The 22,009-nt window shown below is 37.5% G+C and overlaps 1 protein-coding gene across 3 annotated transcripts in view; it reads right to left on the reverse strand.

Moving 5' to 3' along the window:
* ITGB1BP2 (integrin subunit beta 1 binding protein 2) overlaps positions 1–22,009 on the reverse strand; it is a 38,652-nt gene that overhangs the window by 8,990 nt on the left and 7,653 nt on the right. The window contains exons 11-12 of one of the 3 annotated variants that reach the window (XR_013761243.1): positions 20,825–20,863; positions 10,590–10,681 (exon numbers count right to left, since the gene is read on the reverse strand). The exons of 1 other annotated variant lie outside the window; for it this stretch is intronic. Coding sequence is in view for 1 of the 2 variants with exons in the window: in XM_079124922.1 (XP_078981048.1) it covers positions 20,825–20,863 (39 nt within the window). In the remaining variant the exon portion in view is untranslated. The remainder of the gene's footprint in view (positions 1–10,589; positions 10,682–20,824; positions 20,864–22,009) is intronic. One more of the 3 variants, XM_079124922.1, reaches the window with a different exon arrangement.

Below are 22,009 nucleotides of genomic sequence, written 5' to 3' on the forward strand. Positions count from 1 at the left end.
AATCTGAAGAATGAAATGGAAAATCAAGTTCAAGAGGCTTATAGGACTCCAAATACACAAAATTACAACAGACCCACACCAAGGCACATTATAATGAAAATACCTAACATACAAAATAAAGACAGAATTTTAAAGGCTGTGAGAGAAAAGAACCAAATTACATTCAGGGGGAAACCAATACGGATATCAGCAGATTTTTCAATCCAGACCCTAAAAGGTAGAAGGGCCTGGAACAACATTTTTCAAGCCCTGAAAGAAAATGGATGCCAACCAAGAATCTTATACCCAGCAAAACTTACCTTCAAATTTGACGATGAAATAAAATCCTTCCATGATAAACAAAAGCTAAAAGAATTTACAAAAAGAAAGCCAGCATTACAGAACATTCTCAGCAAAATATTCCATGAGGAAGAGATGAAAAACAAAGAAGCAAATCAGCAAAGGGAGGAATTATTCTAAAGAAATTGTCAAATAAAGGAGGAAACAAGTTGTGTCAAACAAATAAATAAATAAAATTTTAAAAATGAACCAAATGACTGGGAAACCAAATCATATCTCTATAATAACCCTGAATGTTAATGGCCTGAATTCATCAATCAAAAGACATAGACTGGCAGATTGGATTAAAAAGAAAGATCCAACAATATGTTGCCTGCAAGAGACTCACCTCATAGAAAAAGATACCCATAGACTAAAGGTGAAAGGATGGGGAAAAACATACCATGCACATGGACTCAGCAAAAAAGCTGGAGTATCCATCCTCATTTCCGATAATGTGGACTTCAAGCCAAAGTTAGTCAGAAGGGATAAAGAAGGTCATTTCATACTGCTTAAGGGAAGCATAAATCAGCAAGATATAACAATCATAAACATCTATGCCCCAAACAGTGGCTCATCCATGTATGTCAAACAAATCCTTCTCAATTTCAGAAACCAAATAGACCATAACACAATAATACTAGGTGATTTTAACACGCCTCTCTCACCACTGGACAGATCTTCCAGACAAAAATTGAACAAAGAAACCATAGATCTCAATAACACAATCAATAATTTAGACTTAACGGACATTTATAGAATATACCATCCAACCAAGAGCAAATACACTTTCTTCTCAGCAGCACATGGATCCTTCTCTAAAATAGACCATATATTATGCCACAAAGCTAATGTTAGCAAATACAAGAAGATAGAGACACTAGCATGTATTCTATCAGATCATAATGGATTGAAGTTAGAAATAAATGAAAGAGTAAAACACAGAAACTATTCCAACATCTGGAGATTAAACAATATGCTATTATATGATGAATGGATAACAGAAGCTATTAGGAAGGAAATTAAAAAATTCTTAGAGGTAAATGAGAACAAAGAAACATATCAAAATCTCTGGGACACTATGAAAGCAGTACTTAGAGGGAAATTTATTTCATGGAGTGCATTTAATAAAAGAAGTAAAACTCAACAAATAAACGACCTAACACTACAGCTCAAAGCCCTAGAAAAAGAAGAACAGAACAGCACCAAAAGTAGTAGAAGACAGGAAATAGTTAAACTCAGAGCTGAAATCAATGAAATTGAAACAAAAGAAACAATACAAAAAATTGACAAAATAAATAGTTGGTTCTTCGAAAAAATAAACAAAATTGATAAACCTTTAGCCACACTAACAGAGAGAAGACGAGAGAAAACCCAAATCACTAAAATTCGGAATGAACAAGGAAATATCACAACAGACAGGATTGAAATACAAAACATAATTAGAAGCTATTTTGAAAATCTATACTCCAACAAAATAGAAAATTTCGAAGACATCAACAGGTTTCTAGAGACATATGAATTGCCTAAACTGAACGAGGAGGACATAAGCAATTTAAATAGACCAATTTCAAGTACTGAAATAGAAGAAGTCATCAAAAGCCTACCAACAAAGAAAAGTTCGGGACCAGATGGGTTCTCAGCCGAGTTCTACAAAACCTTTAAAGAAGAGCTCATTCCAATACTTCTCAAAGTATTCCATAAAATAGAAGAGGAGGGAACCTTCCCAAACTCATTCTATGAAGCCAATATCACACTGATACCTAAACCAGACAGAGACTCATCAAGGAAAGAAATTTCAGACCAATATCCTTAATGAACATCGACGCAAAAATTCTCAACAAAATTTTAGCAAATCGCATACAAAAACATATTAAAATGATAGTGCAACATGATCAAGTGGGTTTCATCCCAGGGATGCAAGGTTGGTTCAACATCAGGAAATCAATAAACGTAATTCACCATATTAATAGACTTAAAGTCAAGAATCACATGATTATTTCAATAGATGCAGAAAAAGCATTTGATAAAATACAGCACCCCTTCATGCTCAAAACACTAGAAAAAATAGGGATAGTGGGAACATTCCTTAACATTGTAAAGGCCATTTATGCTAAGCCCATGGCTAATATCATTCTAAATGGTGAAAAACTGAAAGCATTCCCCCTAAAAACTGGAACAAGGCAGGGATGCCCTCTTTCACCACTTCTATTCAACATCGTTCTTGAGACTCTGGCCAGAGCAATTAGACAAACCAAAGAAATTAAAGGGATACGAATTGGAAAAGAAGAACTCAAACTATCCCTGTTCGCTGATGACATGATTATATATTTAGAGAAACCTGGAAATTCCACCAGAAAACTCTTAGAACTCATAAGTGAATTCAGTAAAGTAGTAGGTTACAAGATCAATGCCCATAAATCCAACACATTTTTATACATAAGAGATGAATCTTCAGAAAGAGAAATTAGGAAAACTACCCCATTCACAATAGCCTCGAAAAAAATAAAATCAATCTCACAAAAGAGGTGAAAGACCTCTACAATGAGAACTATACAACACTAAAGAAAAAAATTAAAGAACACCTTAGAAGATGGAAAGATCTTCCATATTCTTGGATAGGAAGAATTAATATTGTCAAAATGGCCATACTACCTAAAGTGCTATACAAATTCAATGCAATTCCAATTAAAATCCCAATGACGTACCTTACAGAAATAGAGCAAGCAATTATGAAATTCATCTGGAAGAATAAGAAACCCAGAATAGCTAAAGCAATCCTTAGCAGGAAGAGTGAAACAGGGGGTATTGCAATACCAGATCTTCAACTATACTACAAAGCAGTAGTAACAAAAACGGCATGGTATTGGTACCAAGATAGAAAGGTAGATCAATGGTACAGAATAGAGGACACGGACACAAACCCAAATAAATACAATTTTCTCATACTAGACAAAGGGGCCAAAAATATGCAATGGAGAAAAGATAGCCTCTTCAACAAATGGTGCTGGGAGAATTGGAAATCCATATGCAACAGAATGAAACTAAACCCATATCTCTCACCATGCATGAAACTAAACTCAAAATGGATTAAGGACCTCGGAATCAGACCAGAGACCCTGCAGCTTATAGAAGAAAAAGTAGGTCCAAATCTTCACCTTGTTGTCTAGGATCAGACTTCCTTAACAGGACTCCCATAGCACAAGAAATAAAAGCTAGAATCAACCACTGGGATAGATTCAAACTCAAAAGCTTTCTCTCAGCAAAGGAAACTATCAGCAATGCGAAGAAAGAGCCTACAGAGTGGGAGAATATCTTTGCCAATCATACTTCAGATAGAGCACTAATCTCCAGAATCTATAAAGAACTCAAAAAACTCTACTCCAAGAATTCAAATAATCCAGTCGACAAATGGGCTAAGGAAATGAATAGACACTTCACAGAAGAAGATCTACAAGCAATCAACAAACATATGGAAAAATGTTCAACATCTCTAGTAATAAGAGAAATGCAAATCAAAACCACCCTAAGATTCCATCTCACCCCAATTAGAATGGCGATTATCAAGAATACGAGCAACAACAGGTGTTGGGCGAGGATGTGGGGAGAAAGGTACACTCATACATTGCTGGTGGGGCTGCAAATTAGTGCAGCCACTCTGGAAAGCAGTGTGGAGATTCCTTAGAAAACTTGGAATGGACCCTCCATTTGACCCAGCTATCCCACTCCTTGGCCTATACCCAAAGGACTTCAAATCAGCATACTACAGAGATACAGCCACATCAATGTTCACAGCTGCTCAATTCACAATAGCCAGACTGTGGAACCAACCTAGATGCCCTTCAATTGATGAGTGGATAAAGAAACTGTGGTATATATATACAATGGAATATTACTCAGCCATAAAGAATGATAAAATTATGGCATTTGCAGGCAAATGGATGAAATTGGAGAATATCATGCTAAGTGAGATAAGCCAATCTCAAAAAGCGAAAGGACGAATGATATCACTAATAAGTGGAGGATGACACATAATGGGGGGGAGGGAAGGGTTAGTGTTAGGGTTAGAGTTAGGGTTAGGTAGGGGGGCAAGTATGGAGGAAGGAAGTACTGTATAGAGGGTAAAGAGGGGTGGGAGGGGTGGGGGGAAGGGAAAAAATAACAGAATGAATCAAACAACATTACTCTATGTAAATTTATGATTACACAAATGGTATGCCTTTACGCCATGTACAAACAGAGAAACAACATGTATCCCATTTGTTTACAATAAAAAAAATATAAATATAGAGAAAAAAAAAGACTTTCAAAGAAGAATTAACACAAATACTCCTCAAATTATTCCATCAAATGGAAAAGGAGGGAACCCTTCCAAACTCATTCTATGAGGTATCACCCTGACCAAACCAGGCAAAGACATATCAAAGAAAGAAAACTTTAGACCAAAATCCCTGATGAAAATAGATGCAAAAATTCTCAATAAAATTCCAGCAAATCACATACAAAAACATATTAAAAAGATAGTGCACCACGATCAAGTGGGGTTCATCCCACTTGATCAAGGTTAGTTCAACATACAAAAATCAATAAATGTAATACATCACATCAACAGACTTAAAGACAATAATCTTATGATTATCTCAAGAGACACAGAAAAAGCCTTTAACAAAATACAGTACCTCTTCATGTTCAAAACAGTAGGGACAATAGGAACATACCTCAACACTGTAAAAGCTATTTATGCTAAGCCCATCGCCAACATCATCATAAATGGAGAAAAATTGAAAGCATTCTTTCTAAAAACTGGAACAATAAACGAATACCCTCTTTAACCACTTCTATTCAGCATCACCCTTAAAACTCTAGCCAGAGCAGACAAAAGAAATTTAAGGGATACGAATACAAAAAGAACTCAAAACTATCAGATGACATAGTTGTATATTTAGAAGATCTAAAAAGTTCCACCAGAAAAGGTCTAGAACTCATAAATGAATTCAGCAAAGTAGCAGGATATAAAATAAGTACCCATAAATCAAATGCATTTCTATATAAAAGCAACAAATCCACTACAAAAAAAAAATTAGGAAAACTACCCAATTCATAATAGTCTCAACAAAAATAAAATACTTGGGAACCAATTGAACAAAAGAGTTTCAAAGACCTCTGCAATGAAAACTACAGAACACTAAAGAAAGAATTTGAAGACCTTAGAAGATGGAAAGCTCTCTCACGTTCTTGGATAGGCAGAATTAATATCGCCAAAATGGGCATACTATCAAAACTGTTATAGATTCAATTCAATTCCCATTAAAATCACAATGATATTTTTCATAGAAATAGAAAAAGCAGTCATGAAATTCATTTCATAATAGCCAAGGCAATCCTTGGTAAGAAGAGTGAAGCGGGAGGCATCACAATACCAGACCTTAAACTATACTACAGAGCAGTAGTAATAAAACAGCACAGTATTGGCACCAAAATAGACATGTAGACCAATGGCACAAAATAGAAGATACAGAGACAAACACACATAAAACTGGTTATCTCATACTAGACAAAGGTGCCAAAAGTACACATTGGAGAAAATATAGCCTATTCAACAAATGGTGCTGGGAAAACTGGAGATCTATATATAACAAAATGAAATTAAACCTCTGACTCTCACCCTGCACAAAAATCAACTCAAAGTGGATCAAAGACATAGGCATTAGAACAGAGACCTTGAACCTAACAGAAAAAAAGTAGGCCCAAATCTTTATCATGTCAGCTTGGGACCTGACTTCCTTAAAAAGACTCCTACAGCACAAGAAGTAAATTAAGAATCAATAAATGGGATGGATTCAAACTAAAAAGTTTCTCAGCAAAGGAAACAATAACGTGCAGAGAGAGCCTACAGAATGGGAAAAAAATCTTTACCACACACACCTCAGGTTGAGCACTATTACCTAGGATATATAAAGAACTAAAAAAATTAACACTAAAAAAAACAAACACACCAATCAATAAATGGGCTAAGGAACTGAACAGACACTTCACAGAATATAAACAATCAACAAACCTATGAAAAAATGTTCATCATCTCTTCCAATTAGAGAAATGCTAATCAAAACTAAGATTGCATCTCACTCCAGTCAGAATGGCAATTATCAAGAATATAGGGGCTGGGGATATAGCTCAGTTGGTAGAGTGCTTGCCTTGCAAGCACAGGGCCCTGGGTTCAATCCCCAGCACCACAAAAAAAAAAAAAAAAAAAAAAAAAAGAATATAATAAGTTTTAGTGAGGATGTAGAGAAAAAGGTATACTCATACATTGCTGGTGGGACTGCACATTAGTGCAACCACTTTGGAAAAAAGTATGGAGATTCCTCAGAAAACTTGGAATGGAACCACCATTTGACCCAGTTATCCCACTCCTTGGTTTATACTAAAAGGACTTAAAATCAGCATACTACAAAGTGATGCAGGCACATCAATATTTACAGTAGCTCAATTCACAATAGCTAAACTATGGAACCAACCTAGATGCCCTTCAACAGATGAATGGATAAAGAAAATGTGGTACATATACAAAATGGAGTATTACTCGACCTTAAAGAAGAACAAAATTATGGCATTTGCAGGTAAATGGATGGAACTAGGGAATATCATGCTAGAGTGAAATCAGCCAATCCCAGAAAACTAAAGGCTGAATGTTTTCTCTGATAAGTGGATGTGGATTCATAGTAAGGGTGGGTGGGTAGGGAAGAATGAAGGAAATTTGGATTATGCAGAGGGGAGTGAGAGGAGGGGTGGGTCAGTGGGAATGGGAAGGACAGTAGAATGAGACAGACATTATTGCTCTATATACATGTAGAAAAAATTTTTCAAAAATTTCCTGGTTTTAAGTAGCTAGTTACTAAGATGTATCTCTTGGGGGAAGTTGAATGAACAATACATGAGATTTTCCTATGTTATTTGTACAACTTTGTGTAAATCTGTAATTATTTCAAAATAAAAATTTTAAAAAAACTAGCCGGGCATGGTTGCACATACCTGCAATTCCAGCAACTTGGGAGGCTGAGGCAGGAGGGTCACAAGTTTGAGTCTGGTCTTAGCACCTTAGTGAAGCCCTAAACAATTTAGCAAGACAAGACCTTTTCTCAAAAAATAAAAATTAAAAATGTTGGGGGGGGGGGGGCTGGGAATATAGCTCAGTTGGTAGGTTGCTTGCCTCTTAAGCACAAGGCCCTGGGTTCAAATCCCCAGCACTGAAAAAAATATATATATAAAAATGTTGGGGATGTGGCTCATTGGAAAAATGACCCTAGGTTAATTCCTTGGTACCAAAAAATAAAGAAAAATAATAACAGGTGTGACAATGAAGTTCAGTGGTAGAGCATCTACCTGGCATGGAGACCCTGAGTTCTGTCCCCAGCACTACAAAAAATAAAAATAAATAAATAAATTTTCCCCAGCACTGAAAACAACATTGAAAATGAAAGTGCTGGGGATATAGCTCAGTGACTGAACATGTACCTACTTAGTAAGCATGAGACCCTGGTTTAATCCCCAAGATCAGAAAAAAAAAATACCTGCAAATAACCTTTGCCCTAGCACTTACACATCTAGGACATGAATTCATAGTCAATGGCATGAATCTCAAAATACTGAAAGAAGTCAAATGCAAAAGAATGTGTTCTATGTAAAAATTAATTCATATAAAATTCAAATATAGGCAACAAGGACCTGATAAAGGTATGAGAATGCAGTTGGGGGAACATATTATACCTGAGCCAGCTTTCTGTGGTGCTACAGATGTTCTGTATTTTGATTTCAGGGAGATATTACATAGGTGCATACATGTGTAAAAGTGTATGTCTAAGACTTGTGTATTTTACCATATTGCATTATACCTCAATAAATGAAAAAAGAAAAGGATTTGGTGTGGTAACACGCCTGTAATCTCAATGAATTGGGAGGCTGAGGCAAGAGGATCATAAATTCAAGGCCAGCCTCAGAAACTTAGTGAGACCCTGTTTCAAAATAAAGCATCTCTGGGTTCAATTCCTAGTATAAAAAAAATGAGGCAGACTATATTGTGATATGGAATGAATTTCTTTTATATGTGTGTGTTTACATAATATATAAATTTGGGGGTACTGGGGATTGAACCCAGAGCACTAAACCACTAAGGCATATCCCAAGCCCATTTTTAAAAGATTTTAGTCATTGATGGGCCTTTTATTTATTTATTTATACATGGTACTGAGAATTGAACCCAGTGCTTCACAGAAGAACACCAGCCCACCCCAGCCCGTTTTTTTTTTTTTTAAATTTTGTGACAGGGTCTTGCTAAATTGCTGAGTCTTTTATTTTTTAATATATTTTATTTTTTTAAATTGTAAACAAATGGGATACATGTTGTTTCTCTGTTTGTACATGGCATAAAGGCATACCATTTGTGTAATCATAAATTTACATAGGGTAATGTTGTTTGATTCATTGTTTTTTCCGTTCCCATCCCTCTTTTCCCTCTATACAGTCCTTTCTTCCTCTATTCTTGCCCCCTCCCTAACCCTAACACTAACCCCTCCCACCCCTCATTATGTGTCATCATCCACTTATCAGAGATCATTCGTCCTTTGGTTTTTGGAGATTGACTTATCTCACTTAGCATGATATTCTCCAATTTCATCCATTTGCCTGCAAATGCCATAATTTTATTATTCTTTATGGCTGAGTAATATTCCATTGTATAGATATACCACAGTTTCTTTATCCATTCATCAATTGAAGGACATCTAGGTTGGTTCCACAATCTGGCTATTGTTGCTGAGTCTTGATAAACTGCTGAGGCTGGCCTTCAATTTTGGGTCCTCCTACCTAAGCCCCTGAGTCACTGGGATTACAAGCAAAAACCACCACAGCCAGCTCAAAATACATTTTTTAAATTTTTTATTTCCATAGTTGTAGATGAACAGCATGCCTTTATTTATTTTTATGTGGTGCTTAGGATCGAACCCAGTGCCTCACATATACTAGGCAAATGCTCTGCCACTGAGCTACAGCCCCAAGCCCTCATGATATATCTTAAGTGCATGTGTGTGTAATCTCCAGACATAGAAACACATGCCTATATGGTGCACTGTCAATATAGTATAGGAAAGAGGAAATAAGAAAAAACACAAAACTCCACTGGAGTAAATGCTGTAGCAGACCTTTGCTTTGAGGTCACCTGATTCCTGGTGGCCTACAGCCTGTCTTAAAACCCCATGCTCATAGGTGATGTCTAGTTAGAGTTCAGATCACAAACACTGAAAAGAATGAAGCAGTATATTTGAAGAGCAAATAGTAGAGAGAAAGGTGCAAACCTTCACGGCTGGGGAGACAGCTCAGTCGGTAGAGTGCTTGCCTTGTAAGCACAAGGCCCTGGATTCGATCCCCAGCACTAAAAAAATAAAATAAAAAGAAAGGTGCAAACCTTCAATTCAAGGCTCAGGAATTCCAAACAGGAAAGGGTAAAGAAAAGAAAGAAATCCTAACCCAAACATTGTAGTGAAACTTTAGAATGTCAGAGAAGATCCTAAAAGGAGTGAAATTTTGTATTTACTTATGGAAATATACTACATTACATATGAAATATTCTTGGCATAAAGAGAAGAAAATGCAACTTGAATCAACATTTAATCTAGCTCCTATATCTTATCAACATTCAAGAAATATGGGGGGAAAAGAACACTCCACTGGCATGCAACCAGTAAAATCCATCCAATGGGAAGCTCTCTCATAAAATAACTCAGTTTCTTCAACAAGTAAATTCCACAGTTAAAAGAAAAGGAGGTGGGGTGAGAGAGAAAGGGGTACCTATAGATTGAGATTAAAGAAACATATCAATTAATTGTAGCATACAGTCTCCTGTGGATCCTTAATCAATCTAAAAAACACACAAACACTTATGAGACAATAGGGAAAACCTGAACAATCATTATACTTTTGATATTGTTCATTTTTTGCTGGGCATGGTGGCACACACCTGTAATCAATCCTAGGTACTCAGGAGGCTTGAGGCAGGAAGATCTCAAGTTTGAGGTCAGTCTGGTCAAGTTAGTGAGACCCTGTCTCAAAAAAAGGGGGGAAGAGGTTGCTAGGAATTTGGCTCAGTGATAGAGTGCCCCTGGGTTCAATCCCCAATACCGCACACATATACATGCAAAGAAAATCAACTTTTTAGAAGGCTAGGTGGATTTGCTGTAATGTTTGAGAAGTATCTCATATTTGGGTATGGTGTATACACCTATAGTCCTAATTACTTGAGAGAATGTGTCAAGAGGATCACTTGAGTTCAGGAGTTTGGGGCCAGCACAGCAACACAGCAAGGCCTTATCTATTTGAAAAAAAGAGAGAACTATCTCATTACCTACATATTTATGAATAAAATTAAATGAGTTGATATCTGATATTTGTTTAAAAAGAACTTTGGTGTATGGGTGGGGGAATGGGGATTAGAAAAATATAGATGAAATAAGAAAGGCCATGAGGCCAGATGTGGTGGCATATGTCTGTAATACCAAAGACATGGGAGGCTGAGGGAGGAGGACCATAAGGCCACAGCCAGCCTCAATAACTTATCAAGGCCCTGTCTCAAAATAAAAAATAAAAAGGACTGGGAATGTAGCACAGTGGTAAAAGCATTCCTGGGTTTAATCCCAAGTACAAAATGGAAAAAGAAAAATAAGAAAGAATGGCTGTGAGTTAAGAACCACTGAAGCTGGGGCTGGGGAGATAGCTCAGTTGGTAAAGTGCTTGCCTTGCAAGCACAGGGTCCTGGGTTCAATCCCCAGCACCGCAAAAAAAAAAAAAAAAAAAAAAAAAAAAAAACCACTGAGGCTGGTGGGTGAGAGGTCCATGAAAACTCAGTATACTATTCTCTTAATTTTGACTTTTATTTTCAAAATTTTCCATAATAAAAATAACAGGGCAAAAAACCAAAGGGGAAAGACATATGACCTACAAAAACAACTGATACATTTATTGATAAGAACATCCAATTGGAAAATATGAGGAAAAGATAATAACAAATGTATAAAATATTGATGAGGAAAACTAGAAATTTTTATTGTTAAGTATGAAAATCTGATAAATGGACAGTAGTAATGATATTACTGAATGAGAAATTTCGTAATTGAAAATTATCAAATAACTATAAATTCAGTAACGACCCCATTGGAATTTTGGGTGGTAGGTTGGGAGTATTAAATGAATCAGTTCTGAAGTTCTGGAATAATATATAAAAATGAACTTTTAAAAGAGAAAAATGAGGGAAAACTTCCTTACTAGATATTAGATTATTATATAAAGTTGTGATATATTTCAAGAATAAACAAACAGCTGGATATGGTGGTGCACACCTGTAATCACTGTGGCTCAGGAGGATTGCAATTTTGAGTCCAGCCTCAAAAACTTAGCAAGGCCCTCAGCAACTTATCAAGATTCTATCTCAAAATTAAAAAAAAAAATGAAATGGACTGGGGATACAGCTCAGTGGTTTAGTGCCTACAGGTTCAATTCCTGGTATCAACATACATTAATTAATTAACAGACCAATAGAACTGAGTAGTGAAACACTCAAGTGGGAATTTAGTATGTGACAAAGAACATTTCACATCCCCTCTGAGATACAACTAAAATTATACTGAAAAAATATATAAAAATGCACAAATACCCAAGGACAAAAGTTGGCGGGTTTTTTTTTTTAGCAGAACTAGTAACTGGGAACAAAGTCTGCTCAAGTAGACAGAAGGATACAGATGAGACAGGCCATTTCACCAGTGAAAATAAGACAAGACTCCAGAATTCAATGAGGTATTACAGCGGATAGCATGACATTTGGGGCTGAAAACAAAATTTAACTGAAAATTTGCACATGAATAATTCATTTAGTAATATCTATTCTGGTTGGAGATGTAGTCCCAGTGGCAGAGCACATACTCAGAATGAGCTAGGCCCTGGATTTAATCCCTAGCACCTGGGAAAAATTCCACCATTTCTGCAATCAGAGGAAATGCAAAATAAATGAGTTGTCATTTGCACATCTGGTTGATAAATTTTAATTAATAACATCAAGTATTGATGAAGGTGTTGAGGAAACTGGTACCTCACACACCACTGGGTAACCCTGAAAATTGAATAGCTTTTCTGGTAAGAAACTAAGAAGTAATTATTAACATTTTTTTGATACTGGAGATTGAACTCAGGGGCACTCGAACACTGAGCCACATCCCCAGCCCTACTTTGTATTTTATTTAGAGACAGGGTCTCACTCAATTGCTTAGTGCCTCACTTTTGCTGAGGCTAGCTTTGAACTTGAGATCCTTCTGCCTCAGACTCCTGAGCCACTGGAATTATTAACATTTTAAATGTGGAAGGAACTGTATGCCATATTTTTTAGCAACTGCACTTCTAGGACTCTATACTCAAAAACTATTAGCACAAGTCCCAGCATTCAGGAGGCTGAAACAGGAGCCCATGAGTCTAGGAGTTCTAGATAATCCTGGGCAATATAGCAAGACCCTGTCTCAAAAGAAAAAAAAAAAATTAGCACAGCCAGGTAAGGTGGCCTGCACCTCGAATCCTAGCTACTTGGGAAGCTTGAGGCAGGAGTACAAGACCGAGGACAGACAGCCTGGAAACTTATTTGGACCCTGTTTTAAATTAAAAATTTTAAAAAGGGGCTGGGGAGAGAGCCCAACAGTACAGTGCTTGCTTAGCATGCAAAGTTCTTGGGTTTGGGCTCCTAGCAACAGAAAACACACACACACACTTATGTATGAAAATGACAAGATTTGAACCCAGACATTGTTCTCTTAACAATCATGTTCTGTTGCTTCTCACATAAGGAAACTTTAGTTGATAAGGATTACACAGAAAATCAAACAGGTAATGTGATTGTGACTAGGCCACGAGATATTAATTTAGGGAGGATTGTCAATAAAGGCCTGTATGAGAATTGATCTTTTAAAATTAAAACATTTTCTTGTAAAATAATGCACAAACGCATGGCTTACTGAAAAAGGTAAATACTACTCAGGTCAAGAAGTAGTTCTTTCTACCCATAACAGCAGCCCTACCATGTGTTTTATTCTAATCACAATTGTCCCCCTAATAAGTAACCACTGCCTCTTTTTTACACTAATCACTTACTTGCTGGTCTGTCTTTCTTGGATTTTTGTTACTTGGGATAGAACCCAGGGCCTCATGCATGCTAAACAAGTGCTGTACCACTGAGCTATATGCCGAGCCCTTTTTAAAATTTTGAAACAGGGTCTCACTTTAATTGCCCAGAGTAGCCTCAAACTTGCAACCCTCCTGCCTTAGCCTCCCAAATTTCTGGGATTACAGGTGTGTGCCACTGTGTCCAAATTAAAAACTTTTTAATCTACACACATACCTTATGTCCTTTTATTTTCTTACGGCATTTTGTAGAAGATCTTGAGTTATGTGACCTATAGAGTTTCTCAGTCTGGATTTTGCTAATTGCACACATATCAAGTGGCCCCTATCCTTTGTTATTTCCTGAAAACTGGCAGATGGATCCAAATATTAAATGAACTCAACTTCTATTCCTTTCATATGACCATAGGATGACATACCTGATGTCTCCTTATGTTGCTGGAAGTTGCTGACCTATCTACTGAGGAGTGAAAAATAGGAATATTCTTTTTTCTTTGAGATGAGTGCTATGTTGCTCAGGGTGGCCTCAAACTCACCATCCTCCTTGCTACAGCATCCTAATCTGCTGGGACTTCAAGATGTACCTGACTTTAAAAATGTTAAACCTGGGGGCTGGGGATAAAGCTCAGTTTGCAGAGTGCTTTCCTGTCAAGCACAAGGCCCTGGGTTCAATCTCCAGCACAACAAAACAAACAAACAAACAAACAAACAAAAAATGCTAACCCTGGCAAAGTAGTGCTGCATTCCTATAATCTCAGCTTCCCTAGAAGCTGAGGCAGGAAGATCATAAGTTCACGGCCAGCCTGAGCAACTGAACAAGACTCTATCTCAAAATAAAATTTAAAAAAGAGATAGGGCTGTAGTCCAGCAATTGCCTACCATGCACAAGGTCTGGGGTGTAATGCCCAGAAAAAAAAAAGGGAAAATATGTAATTTTATAATTTTAGCACTTAATTTTATTATTGGAATAGTATGTAAAAAGACATTTTGGGGGAAGAAAGGTAAGGCAATGGGGTATGAAATGAACTAAATTATGTTGTGCTCATTTCTGACTATGTTAACAAATTCCACTACCATGTATAGTTGTAATAAACCAATAAAAATGTTTTATAAGACACACATCCTCTTATATATTTCATTACCCAGTTCATCTAGGAAAGAAGGGTAAAAGCTTGATTCTTTCCCTTTATTGAACAGTTTTCAAGGTAATTAATCAGCTCCCTATCGTAAGAGGTGATACTTGAGCTAAGACTTGGATGATAAGGAGACAGCTATTCAAAGACCTGGAGGCAGAAGTATCAGATAGTATAAAGGCACTGAAGAAGGAGTGAGCTATCCAGGTTCAAGGAACAGAAAAGCAACATGCCCACATTACTGACTCGCACTTATGGAACTCTCATTACCCTCCTTTTCATGCTTATGACCACACCCACTTAGTGTGGGGTGTCATTTCTTCCCTGAACCACTGTAGTTACCTTCAACTGATTTTACTACCTCCAAGCTTTTTCTACACTACTCAATTAAGCAGGGCACATCTGTTTGTCTGTAGTCACTGCTACTATGGAAGCTGAGGCAGGCAAAGTGCTTAAGCACATGAATTCAAGAGCATTCTGCAGAACATAGCAATACTGTCTCCTTAAAATATCAATTAACCCTGTGAACTCAGTGGCTTGGGAGGATGAGGCAGGACCATGAGTTCAAAGCCAGCCTCAGCAAAGGCGAGGTGCTAAGCAACTGAGAAAGACCCTGTCTCTAAATAAAATACAAAATATGGCTGGGGATGTAGCTCAGTAGTAGAGCACCCCTGGGTTCAATCCACCAGTACCCCCCCAAAAAATCAATTAACCCCCAAGCCGGATGTGGTGATGCATGCCTATAATCCCAGTAGATGGGGAGGCTGAGGCAGGAGGATCACAAGTTCAAAGCCAGCCCCAGCAACTAACCAAGGCCCTAAACAACTTAGCGAGAGCCTGTCTCAAAATAAAAAGTAAAAAGGGGTAGGGATGTGACTCAGTATTTAAGCGCCCCTGGGTTCAATCCCTGGTACCCCACTCAAAAAAGAAATCAGTCAACCCCTTTCGATTCTTTATAATTTTTTTGAGGTTGTATTGATAATTTTATGACATATAACACTGGCAAAATAAGATTCATTTAATGGAGGAGAGTGGTGAAAAAGTATTGCTGGACACCAAGAAGAGAGGTTTCATAGTCAAACCTGGAATCAAGTCAGGCATAGCAGTGTACACCTGTAATCCCACTGATTTGGGAGGCTAAGGCAGGAGGATCACAAGTTTGAGGTCAGTTTCATCAACTTAGACCCTAAGCAACTTAGCAAAACCCTGACATTCATTCATTCATTGATTCATACATACACACATACATACATAAATAGGACTGGGGATGTATGTAGCTCAGTGGTGAAGCACCCCAGGGTTAAAACCCCAGTACCCAAAACAAACAAAAAACCTCAACAGATTTAAGTTCCAACTCTTAAATTTGCCATGTTATCTTGGGTAAATTATATAACCTCCCCGAACTTCAGTTTCCTCATCTATTAAAAAATGATAGTAATAATGCTTTTGATTGTCTTTTTTCCCAGTGCTCAGAATGAAATGTAGGACCTTGCACATGCTAGCCAAGTGCTCTATCACTGTGCTAAATGTAGCCTTAGTAATAATACTTTAAATACATTTTTGTAAGAATTAAATGAGAAATACACAAATACATATAAACATACAGGACATGGAATGTATTATGTGTATATATGTTTATTATAGTGTCTGGATCACAGTAAAGTCTCAATAAATAGTAGTTTCTTTAATTTCTTAAATTACTTCACTATGTTTCTTTAAGACTCTCAGTTTCAGTAATGAATTCCATCTCCTTAAAACCCTGGTCATTCCTATGTAGTGTCCTAGAATCATTTCAGAACATTCAAAACATAAGACTCAACAGGGATCTTAGGAGAATAACTTGACATCACAGTCCTCTAGCCTAGCAGGATTCCTCTGACAAGCCTAACTGAGGACCAGGGAAGCCCATAGCTGATCACTGATACCTTACACTAATGTAAGGTTTTTCCAAACCACATTTACATCTCTGATCATTTAGTCTCTAGCCTCAGTGGGAACCCTAGCCACTCCAGCTCACCTCTTAAAGATTAAGACATTATATCCCCATTGTTCTTGATTTCTGCCCCCGCCTCACACTCCTGACAGCTACTTTAGTGATAGTCACTCAGAGTCTTGCCTCCACTGTCCTCTTTCTCCCTACCTGCTCCCAAAGTCCCAGAACACTGACATGGGGAGAACCACACAGATAAATATAAATTCATGCTGTCCAATTTCAACTTGGCCCTTGCAGCTGCTCAGCAACCCTTTTATTTGTCTCATACATTCCCTGGCACTCTCCCACAGAGGCTGTTCCTGACCTTGCTCCTTCTCAAACTACAAATTCCAGTCTCCCTCCTTCTATTTAAAAAAAAAAACACTTTATGATACTTTGATCAGATTAACTGTCCCTCTGGCAATAAATAAATAATAAATATAACTTTGTTCTTTCTAGCCTTGTATTTCAGTAATACACTTTCCCTCCTGGGAAAGCCATCAATGTTGTTTGTTCTTTCAGACTTACTTTATGACTCTCTAAGCAAAAATATGGAAAAGAGGGAAACTGCATTGGTTGTTAAAGATAAAGTAAAATTTGGATAGGTGGAGAGAGAGAAGATATTCCAACCAGAGGAAACATCTTAGGCAAAGGAACAGAGATAGGAATGAAGAAGATATATTTAGAAAACAGGGTATAGTGAGTAGAGTAATCCCCTGAGAAATCATCCCAGCTGCTGCTCCCTCAACTGCTACTTCTCCTTTTCCAATTCTGACTTCAGCCCTCATTACATCCTTGTCTGTCCAACTCTAATACCAGCTGAGTGGAAATCTGACACTACACGGCCCCTCACCCATCCTATCTTCCCTGGACCTCCGTTACTATTTATTAAGCTTTGACCCCAACCATCTGTTTCAGTCCTGCTCAAGAGGTCCCAGTTCCTTCCTGAGTCACTCTCCAAACTAGACATCTTCCATTTCCTTGATCACATGGGCCATTTCTCCACATCACTTAAAACAGGACAAATTAATACAAAAGATGCATTGTTAAGATGTTATTGTTTTATCAAGATACAACATATGGAGGTCAAAGGAACATGTTAAACTATCCAACAGATGCAATTAGCAAAACCCAGACTATGAAATTAAGGAAACATAATCCAATCTCTTCAACAACAAAAAAGTTGCAAGGAAAAAAAAAAAGATGAATGGAATCCTTTAATTTAAAAATGCCATGTAAACTGGGAACCATAGCACATTCCTGTAATCCCAGCTACTTGGGAAGATGAGGCAAGAGGATTACAAGTTCAAGGGCAGCCTGAGTAATCTAACAAAATCTATCTCAAAATAAAGAAAGGACTGGGTGTGTAGCTCAGTGGTATTAGTGCTTGCCCAGCATGTGCAAGGCCCTGGGTTCAATCCCTAGTACTGAAAAAAAAAAAAAAAAGAATATATACACAACCAGTCACAAGGTGTGTAGTTTATTTGGACACTAATTCATACAAGAAAAGTGCTATTAATTTTTTTGTGTGTGCGTGGTACTAGGGATTGAACCCAGGACCCTTTGCATGTGAGGCAAGTACTCTATCGACTGAACTATATCCCTAGTCCTAAATGTTTTAATAGTTATGAAACAATTGAGAATTAAAACTGACTTGTTATTTGATGATGTTAAGGGATTATTTTTACTTGCTAATATTATTACAATAAGAATTTTTAAAAATAATTCTTGCCTTTTAGAGTTTCACTAAATGATACATTGTCTACAATTTATGGGATATATTTTCTGTAATCTGCTCCAAAATATGTGAGGAAGGGAGGGAGAAAGTAGATGGGCTATCCCTAAAAACAGATTGTCCAAAAGTGAATACTAGTTGAAGTGTCTGGTAAATAAAGATTCATTAAACTATACTATCTGCTTTTGTCTGTATTATGAATTCTCTATACAAGTTTTAAAACAATGTTATTGAATTCTCAAGCATCTGATTAAAGTGTACATATTTGTCTGAAGAAGTGAAACATGAGGAGCTGGAATTTAAGATGAGGAAGGTCAGGAACAGCCTCTGTGGGAGAGTGCCAGGGAATGTATGAGATAAATAAAAGGGTTGCTGAGCAGCTGCAAGGGCCAAGTTGAAACTGGACAGCATGAATTTATATTTATCTGTGTGGTTCTCCCCATGTCAGTGTTCTGGGACTTTGGGAGCAGGTAGGGAGAAAGAGGACAGTGGAGGCAAGACTCTGAGTGACTATCACTAAAGTAGCTGTCAGGAGTGTGAGGCGGGGGCAGAAATCAAGAACAATGGGGATATAATGTCTTAATCTTTAAGAGGTGAGCTGGAGTGGCTAGGGTTCCCACTGAGGCTAGAGACTAAATGATCAGAGATGTAAATGTGGTTTGGAAAAACCTTACATTAGTGTAAGGTATCAGTGATCAGCTATGGGCTTCCCTGGTCCTCAGTTAGGCTTGTCAGAGGAATCCTGCTAGGCTAGAGGACTGTGATGTCAAGTTATTCTCTTAAGATCCCTGTTGAGCCTCATGTTTTGGATGTTCTTTGGACATGTGTCCATGTTCTTTGGAGATGTGTCCCTAACCTCTCAGAAAAAAAATATATAACTTTCCTAACAGGCTCAAATAAAAGCTTTTGATAAAAAGAAAAAATAGAGTAGCAGTAAGAATAGTGAACATTTACATAGTGCTTATTAGATCTGGACTTCTGAGGAAAGATATGTCCTGGACATAAAAATGTGAGCCATCTGCATGTGGGTGTTATCTGAAGTCATGGGCATATCTGAGAATATCAGTAAGAGGAGTTAAGTATAAGAGAGCAAGCCTAGGACTGAGTCTCAAGAAACTTCATAGTTGAATGGCCAGATAGAAAAAGAAGAGCTTGCAAAGGAGACTACATGAAATGGCCAGAGAAACTGGACAATGAAGAGGAATGACGACTGCAGAAATCAATGTATAAACGTATTTCAAGGAAATACTTCAATTTTGACCATGAGTGTCATAATTTTGCTAGATAGGTAAAAGGAGGACTAAAAGTAGGCACTAGTAACTTTGGAAGTCAATGTTAACCTTATCATCACAGATTGAAGTGGTTGGATGTGAGATAAGAGTAATTTGTAAAATAAGTAGAAAGAAGGAAATGTAAGGTTGGAGGCATTGCTCAGTGGTAGAATGCATGCTTATTAGCATGAGTGAAGAGGCCCTGGGTTCAATCCCCACCACTGGGGGGAAAAAAGAAAATGGAAAAAGAATAGTTAAAGAAATTTGGCTATAAAGGAGAAAAGGAAGTTAAGTGGGTTCTAAAGAGGGATGTGAACTCAGAGGTTTTTTGGTAAGACTGGAGAGACTCTAGCATATTTAAATGTCAATGAAAGGGAAAGGTTAAACAAACATAAGGGAAAATATAAAATACTGTTAAGTATGCAGAAATGTGTGACGGGATCAGATACAACATACAATGAGAATAAATAGAAGTGTAAAAGGATGTAGGAAGAGGACTGGCACTAATGTGAGCAAATGTGTAGATTTGCTGGGCATGTGCACACACCTGTAATCCATGTGACTCAGGAAACTGAGGCAGGATAACTGCTAAGTTCAAAGCCAGCCTCAGCAACTTAGTGAGGCTCTATTCAATTTAGCAAGACCCTCTCTCTAAATAAAACACTTTAGAAAGGACTGTGGATGTAGCTCAGTGGTTAAGCACCCCTGGATTCAATCCCTGGTACCAAAAAAAAAAAAAAAAGGTAACTGTGAACCAATTACAGCAGTGTATGCTAATCCCAGCTACTTGGGAGACTGAGGCAGGAGGATCACAAGTTAAGGTGTGTGGGCTGGGGCTGTAGCTCAGTGGTAGATCATTTGCCTAGCATGTGTGAGACACTGGGTTTGATTGTTAACACCACATAAAAACAAACAAAGGCATTCTATCCATTTACAACTACAAAAAAACAAGAGGCTAGTGTGGGCTGAGTGAGGGAGTGCACATGGGCATGGGATCAATCCCCAGTGCGGAAGGAAGGAAGGGCAGGCAGCTATGGCTATTGGTAACAATTCATGTTGTATACCTGCTTGATAATTTCTTACATTTTAGGCTTTGGACATGTAAAATGAACTAGTACATTACTAATTAAATCTGTACATTTTTAAGTTTATATAGAAGAGTTACTTGAACTTTTTGATTCCGCACCTCTGTTCTCTTCAAGATTTCTGGATACTTGCTGGTCCCCTAATTTCAATAAGATAAAATATTGTACATTTAAGATTACTGTACATTATGTACCTTTTTATAATCATTTGACTTCTAACTTCTTAAAAAAAAAAAAAACCACCAAATCCAATGTAATTAGAAAGAAATTTTCGCCAATTCCCCAATATGTCAACTCACCCACAGAAAAATGACATTAAGAGGAAACTGCTGCTGGGGTTAGAAAGGACTTTGTAGGGTTCAGTTCAATAGGTAAACTTTATTGCACTTCAAATGTACAGAAAGAGCAGAGCAAGAATTGCTAAATATTCTGGACATCCAGGAAGTCTCTTTACCTCTGATCAAACTTCTCTGTAATGTAGAGGTCATATTCATGCCCCAATGTTCCTTAATCCTGCCTCAGCCCCCAAATTCTTATTCATGCTATGTTGTAATCCCTCACCTTTGTTGCCCATGTCCACTCTCCTCACCTCCTCCTACCCTTAGCCCAATGAGACCCTTGTTCCTTGAATTTGAATAGAGAAAAAGATGCAATGAAAAGAACTTAAGATTATGTGAGGTTTGGTGAGCTTTCCCGTTCAATATTTCTTGGAGTCTGAATGTCCCAAATTCTTGGCCACTCTATTAAGGGAATAAATCTGACTCAAGGTTGACTCAAAACAGAGAATACTCCTCTGAATAAGATCTCTATATATTTCTTGTGGTACAAGGGATTGAATCCAGGGGCACTCTACCCCTGAGCTATAGCCCCAGCCTACACCCCCTTTTAAAGATAATCTTGTTAAACTGCTGCTGGCCTTGAATCTGCGAAACTCCTTCTTCATTCGCCTTCTAGGCTCAGTGTCACATGCTGTAAGTCTGGTGACTCAGGAGACTGAGGCAGAAGGATTGCAAATTCAGGGCCAGCTTAAGCAACTTAGCAAGACCCCATCTCTCAAATTTTTGTAAAAAGGGCTGGGAATGTAGCTTACTGGTAAAATATTTGCCTAGCATACACAAGGACCCTGGGTTCAATCTCTAGTAGATGAAAAATTAAGGAAAAGAAAAAAAAGGAAGAAAAACCCCACATTTAAAAAAAAAAAAGTCTACTTCTGTGTGTGGTTATTTGAATTCTTCTTTGAAAAAGTTTTAACATCTTACTGGTTCCCTTCTTAATGCATGGGTTAA

Source organism: Sciurus vulgaris, assembly GCF_902686455.1.
Source record: "Sciurus vulgaris genome assembly, chromosome: X".
NCBI lineage: Eukaryota > Metazoa > Chordata > Mammalia > Rodentia > Sciuridae > Sciurus > Sciurus vulgaris.